Genomic DNA, 7245 nt, shown 5'->3' with positions numbered 1-7245 from the left:
TGCTTATAGTAAAGACATTTACAGTTACTGTCCAAAGATGAATGCCAAGATTGAAATAAATTATCATGTAGTCTCTGTTTAAATGATTCCATAAATATTTTGTGATCACCAATTTCCTGACTTATCCAAAGAAATCCAAAACCAAATTGAAAAAGAATATTTTTAATTCTAGTTGCCCATGAATTTCGTCCTACCCTGTCTAAAGATAATAGCATAAAATAACATTGTTTTGGTAATCTATAGTCAGGCATGTTTAGAAGTCTGCACCAGTATTTCACTGCATTGGTTGTATAAGTAAACTGTAAAGGCACTCTTCCACATTCACCCAAGACCATATTGTTACAGGTGGATTTTCCAAGTTTCAAGACAATAAAAATCTGAGGGCTCAAAACACAGCCTTGGCAAGTACCGATTTTACAATAAAAACTATTTGATACACCCTTAGATGTCCTGACTGAAGCTGATAAAGAACTATACATAGAAGTTAACAGCATAAGAAATTTACCTCGTATACCAGCTTCATAAAGTGACTTTAGGAGAACATCATGCCTTAGAGTATCAAAAGCCTTGGCAAAATCTACAAAGAGACAATAAAATCTACTTCTTTTTTTGCTAATATATTTTTTAATTAACGACTGCAATGAAAAAATTTGGTCAATTGATGAATAATCAGCCCTGAAACCAGACTGTGATTCACTGATAATATCATGAACTTCACACCATCGGCTGCGTTTAAAGGTCACATGCAACCAAAAAATCAAACATAATTAAAACACAATTATCCAATTATCACTTATTCATGACATATAATATACATTGCTGGTTATGAAAAAACATATAAACAAAATTATAAGCGTACAATCGCAAATCAAAAGTGCAATATTGTGTACTAGCGGATTCTTAATATTTATGCATGTGACCTTTGACCGATTCCAAAACGAGGTCATACCCGCAAATATGGCAGCTGATCACTGCTCTGTACCTCAGTCTACATCTGATGCGAGATAAAACAATTCACTTTCGTTTCACACATTTCCGAAGGCTGAAGATGTGCGAAGGAGATGGATAATTGCCATTTGTCGGGACGAAGGACCCTTCTTTACAGTAGGTTACAATTAAAATTCAGGATTTTAGAAATTAAAATCTCGAGAATTTGAGTCGTCCAAACAGCAACGAATATATTATCGGAGCTGCAGTTGTCAAACAGATTATAAGACAAAAAAAATATTTTGTCTCAAACAACAAGATGATAGCATTTTGCATGTCAAATTTGTTTTCAACTATACTTTCGTGTTACTAAATTACCAGGACGATTGCATACATTAGCCTTACGTGGTCCTATTTGAAACAATGGCAGATGGACCGAGGAAGAATTATTATAGAATCACTTATACACACCTATTTATTGTAACAATTCGAAAAAAGAGATATTTTTTAAATCTTGGAGCTCAAAATCTATAATGACAGTAGACTTATTTTAATTTCACTTGTATTTAGATCACCAGGAAGAGTATTGTTTGCTCGAAGCATTTCCGGCCTGAGGACTACAAGTACACACCGGTAAGGAGGACCCTCAAGCAAGGATCTGTGCCATCCATATTCCTTGGAACTTGGAAAATATTAAGTCCAGAAAAGCACCAGCCATCCGTCATCCACTGATGCCAAAACAAGTAATTTCATGGGAAAGGTCAGTTTAAGAGTTAGAAACAAATTGGTAGATGTGTAAGTGTAATAGTCTCCATATAAAACAGATAGAGCGTGGTCCATACTTTTAATCCTTCAACTTCTTCACATTGACAATATGGCGATACCACTAAAGCGAGAGCGAAACATTCCCCAAATCATAATTCACAATAAAACGAAACATAACCACTGATAACTTTAAAACGAAATGGGATCATATTACATCCCCCTTCTTTTGAAGAAAAGGAATTTGTGAAAGTAAGCTTTACTTAATAACACATCTTGTACATTCTGGTGTTCAATTATCAAACTATAATGAGACTGAATGGTCTTGAATCAGTAAATATCCACTACAACAATATCACTTTCTAATTTCACCACTGTTTCACAATACTAGTTATTCTGACATAAAAATCACAATAAATAAAGCTTCTGGAATTAAACTGCAAATTCTTGCATTACTCACACACTAACTCTTTCACACTAGCAATACTCCACAACTGAGCTTAACCTTAAGCACAATGATTAACACTTCAGCTGAATATCCTGAACTGTTAAAAGATTGAAATCAGTTATCATATTTCAATATTGCTCAATGAATCTATCTGGTTTCTTGACCATTCTACCACCCCTAGTGCAATATTGTCCACTATCAATGTTCCTAGTGGTCAGTACACTGTCTCCAGTGCATCCATCAGCATGTTGATTGTCCTCATCAGACCTGACTGACTGAGAAGTCTCACTGGAGTGTTCATCTAGTGCATTATCACAGCACCAAGACCTTTCATCGATGCGTCCACTTGAACAACCGTTGACTTCTCTGGATCGAAGTACTTTAATGTACCATCAAGACAGACCATAGTCTTCAGGTTGTCAAATGTAGCTTGATGCGATTCTGTCGATTGCCATACATTGTCTTTGTGAGTCAACATCCTCAACGATTCTGTGAAGTCAGCCAAGTTGGGTATGAATGACGACATATACTGTATCATACCAAGAAACCGCTGTAGCTCAACAGTGTTTGCAGGTGGAGGTAAGTTGCGAATCTCCTGTACCTTCATTGGATCAGGATGTACACCCTGGGCATCATAGTAATTTCCGAAAAACTTGATTTTCTCTTTTCTGATCTCACATTTCTCAATGTTGAAAATCAGGCCATATTTTGCTGCAACTTTCATAAGCTGATGAAGATTTTGGTCATGTTCCTCAACAGTCTTTCCATACACTGCTGTATCATCACTGATGCCAATTGTTCCTGGACACTGTTCAAGAATCATATCCATCTTCTCTTGGAAGATGTCCTGAGAAATCCGTAACCCAAAAGGAAGTCGGCCGAAACCGGTACCTCCCAAACGGTGTATCGAAAGTTGTAAGTACACTAGAGTTGTCATCAAGAGTGACACTTCAATAGCCATGCCTAGCATCTAGCTTGCTAAACACAGTTGCTCCACAAAACTTGTGTGTTATTTCTTCCAGGGTCGGTGTCTTGTGATATGTTCTCTTAATAGGCGGTTTAAGTCACTAGGGTCAAGACACACTCTGAGTTTTCCATTGTCCTTCCTACTGAATGCAAGTGATGAAACCCAGTCTGTAGGCTCAGTTACCTTGGCAATCACACCCAAAGACTCCATTCTGTCCAACTCAGCCTTCAACTCATCTTTCAGTTGAATTGGATACTTTCTTGCTGGATGTATCTGGTTTAGCATCTTCTTTGAGGGTTATACGACACTTACCACGGAACTGACCAATGCCTTCCGAATCATCTATCAGGGTATAAATTCTGCAGGGTTTCCTTGTTAGGGATAGGTACTGATTTATCCACACTGTGCACTGAAGTGGTGGAGCAATTTGGTGTAATTATATTCAGAGCAAGGGTTGAAGGGAGACCAAGTAGAATAGGACCTGGCGCATCAGCAACAAAGAATTCAGTGTCCAACCAGTTACCGTTAAATCCACATGCTAAAGTGACACTACCATACTGCGGTATGTCAGTACCATTATACGCACTCAGTTTGACATGTTGAGCCTTTGTGGTACCATTTTTGATAAAACCTGATGCATCAAGGTACTCTGGAAACATCCTTCTGTATACACGAAGTGGGAGTAGATTTCCTTGTGCGCGCCTGTGTCTACTTTGACCTTCATGGTGTGATTACCTTGACAGTTATCCAGCTTCACATCCAAGTTTACTTTCAGCTCATTTACATCGTGCTTGGCGACCCCATCAATAAAAGTTACAGTTTCAAAATGGAAGTGTTCAAAATCCTCTCTCACACAGTCTATATCATGCTGTTTTTGTGTCTGTTGATGGGTCTGTTTCCTGTAGCTATATTGTGATATGTGTTCATCACCCCTTTGTGACTGTCGTCCACTACTCTTCGACCTCGACTGTTGTCTGCGCCTTGACTTACTACGTCTATGCTGCTGTCTGCCTCTAGCCTGTTGACACATTTCCTTCCAATGCCCACATTTACCACACATCTTGCATCTACTGTTACTTGCTGGACACTTGTTTCTAGATACAAAAGAGTGTTTTGTTCCACAATACCTGCAAATACGTTGAATCTCGTCTGTTTGCAAAATCTTGCCATCTAGATTCTTGTCTTGAACTGTGACATGTGATTAACGCTTGCCTCATGTCGCCTTCCAATATCAATGGCCTCTTGGAGGGTTAACTTTTCATCACGTCCTAATAGTGTTTTCTGCACCTCTGGGTATGGCACACCAGCAATGAGAACCTCAATCATTCTCTCCTCCATTGCATCATTGTCTTTAAACAGACACTTCATAGCTTTAGCCTTACACCTTGTGATAAAGTCATCAATAGTCTCACTTACATTTTGTTTGTAACGAAGAAATTCCAGTCTGTGAATTCTGAAATTTTCAGAAGGCTCGATTTGGGAAGAGAATTTATCCCACAAATTCTTAGGATTTTTTAAGTTTTCTTCAGAGAGATTCCAAGTGTTAAACATCCTAAGACCTTCCTTGCCAGACCATAAGATGATGTAGCTATGCTGATCTTCTGGCTTGGTACCTTTAATTTTGAACGAAAGTTCACTCCTTTGTTTAAATTCTTTAAATGCCTGACCCCTGTCTGGGTGTGACCAGTCCATGCAAGGTGATGGCACTGACTCCGCCATAGTGATTTTATGTGCGCTTCAATATTACACTGCACAAAGTACGTTGTCAGACCTCATGGCGCGTAGTCGAAACAGATAGAGCGTGGTCCATACTTTTAATCCTTCAGCTTCTTCACATTGACAATATGGCGATACCACTAGAGCGAGAGCGAAACATTCCCCAAATCATAATTCACAATAAAACGAAACATAACCACTGATAACTTTAAAACGAAATGGGATCATATTACAGTAAGCACTACTTCAGTTCAATAACTAATGATGTCTTTCTTTTTTGTGGTATCTATTAATTTAAAGTATTTCAATCTAATTAAATTTGAGATGAAGGATTCATAATCACTGATGACCCTCATACCTCATCTTAATATTTAGATATGAATAATGTTGAAGTATACAAACATTTGATTTCCACTGAAAGTAAATTGTTTATTTGTTCAGTCCTGAAAATGCAAACTCCATGTCAGATTGTGACCCTCATGCAGAAGGCGAGCACCAGTTGTCAGCTCAGACCAAGACAGATATCAGTCTGTTTGATTCACAGGTGCTTCTAAAAAGAATTCAAGAGCTTGAGGAGGAGAAAGATTTGTTAAGACAACAGCTCATCCTTGAGAGATTTGGACTGGAAAGATTTGCTGGAAATGATGATATGATCCAGTACTACGCATCTTTTCGTAGCTATAAATTGTTCAAACAGTTCTTTGACTTTGTAAAACCAAGTGCCTCCAATATGTGCAGTATGTATTATACATGCTCAAATGCCCGTTCTCTTGCAGGTAGACCAAGAAATAGGGCCCTTATTGATGAAATGTTCATGTTTTTTGTACGCCTTAGGCTTGGTTTACCAGAACAGGATCTTGCTGTTCGTTTTAACTGCCATATTTCGACTGTTAGTCGAAAAATTATCACCTGGGCAGATTTTCTCTATTTTGTTCTTGGATCAGTTCCTATCTGGCCTTCCAGAGTGACAGTAGACAGACACATGCCTCCTGAGTTTCAGATAACTTACTTATCTACAAGAGTCATTTTAGATTGTACTGAGCGCAGGATCTAAATTCCCTCAGCTTTGGTGTTAAATTCCATGTTTTACTCCCATTACAAGAGCTCTTGCACTCTGAAAGGTCCGATTGGCATTGCCCCAAATGGTGCTATTACCTTTGTATCTAATTTGTACACAGGTGTCATGTCAGATGTTGAAATTACTAAACTGTCTGGCATTCTAGATTTGCTGGAACCTGGGGACAGTGTTATGACTGACAAGTGTTTACTATTGCCAGTATACTGAGTGAGAAAGGTGTTGGTCTGAACATTCCTCCATTTCTGTATTCCTCTGGACAGTTCACGCCTAGTGAAGTATGGGAGACACAGTCCATTGCATCCCTTAGGATTCATGTAGAAAGATTGATCAGAAGGGTTAAAGAGAATCACCTGTTTGATTCTACAGTCTCTCTTGCTGAACTGGGCAGCATTAATCAGTTGTGGACTGTAGCATGCATTACATCAAGTTTTAAGGACCTTTGATAAAAAAGAAATGAAAGAAAACTGATTGAGGTTTAATGTTGATTAGCATGAAATTTGTATTGCATTTTTATGAGAACATAATATATACATCATATTGACACTAATGGTATAACAGAGTATTTATTTACAGTGTTTGTTAGTTTTCATCAGAGGTTATAATAGATTCAGGACCTAATATGAAACTATGATCATAGTAAAAACTCAAATCAAATCAATTTCTGAAAACTTCAAAATACAAATTTGTATTACATGTTCAGATCACCAGATAGCTTAGGCTATAATACCTGGGTAACCAAAGTTAGACACATCTTGTTTCAATATGGATTTGGTTATGCTTGGCTAAGCCAAGAAATTGGAAATGTGGAATATTCCGTGTATCTATTCAAGCTAAGGCTAGGTGATAACTTAAAACAGTCTTGGTTCTCATCAATTAGTGAATCGCCTAAATGTATATTTTACAAGGAGTTCAAAGGTCAGTATATTTTTTAAATACACAGATCTTTTACATTTTTATAGATATCAATGTTTTGAAATATACACAGGTAGTAAAAATGCTCAGAATTATGATATGCTGAAATTGTGAGTATCTCCCTTTAAACAATGTCAGAATTTCTAATAAGCAGTGAACTAGATCAATATTGCATGGTTTTGTTTCTGAATGATTAATAACAATACACAAAGTGTTATGAACACTGAGATTGTCCCTATGGAAGAGAGAGGTCTCTATGATGAGCTGCCACTCATCATCCCGACGGTACATCACCCAAAGAAGAAGCAGGCCTCAGCAACGGTGACTTCAGCACAGTTATCAACGCAGTCTGAGGTATCTTCACTGAGGGCAGATGAGAGATCCCTGGACCAGATCACCACCAACGCAGAGAGGGCAGCGCATCTATCACCGCAG

At 38.0% G+C, this 7245-nt stretch overlaps 1 protein-coding gene across 1 annotated transcript; it reads left to right on the top strand.

The window, feature by feature from the left end:
* Window positions 1-1424: 1424 nt before the first annotated feature.
* On the top strand, window positions 1425-6318 carry LOC124257020. Its single transcript, XM_046690986.1, has 2 exons — window positions 1425-1687; window positions 5262-6318. Exons 1-2 carry the CDS (start codon window positions 1659-1661, stop codon window positions 5872-5874), a joined length of 642 nt encoding a protein of 213 aa, XP_046546942.1. The 5' UTR covers window positions 1425-1658; the 3' UTR covers window positions 5875-6318.
* Window positions 6319-7245: the final 927 nt, after the last annotated feature.

Source organism: Haliotis rubra, unplaced genomic scaffold (assembly GCF_003918875.1).
Source record: "Haliotis rubra isolate DU_JTF1 unplaced genomic scaffold, ASM391887v1 Scf648, whole genome shotgun sequence".
In the NCBI taxonomy this organism is placed as follows: Eukaryota; Metazoa; Mollusca; class Gastropoda; order Lepetellida; family Haliotidae; genus Haliotis; species Haliotis rubra.
Note: the sequence above shows the minus strand (reverse complement) of the source record. Positions and strands in the feature narration are given on the sequence as shown.

Coding starts and splice junctions, on each gene's coding strand:
- LOC124257020 (XM_046690986.1), top strand. CDS start 1,659: ATGCCAAAACAAGTAATTTCATGGGAAAG. Junction 1,688..5,261: donor CAAGTAATTTCATGGGAAAG/GTCAGTTTAAGA, acceptor TTATTTGTTCAG/TCCTGAAAATGCAAACTCCA.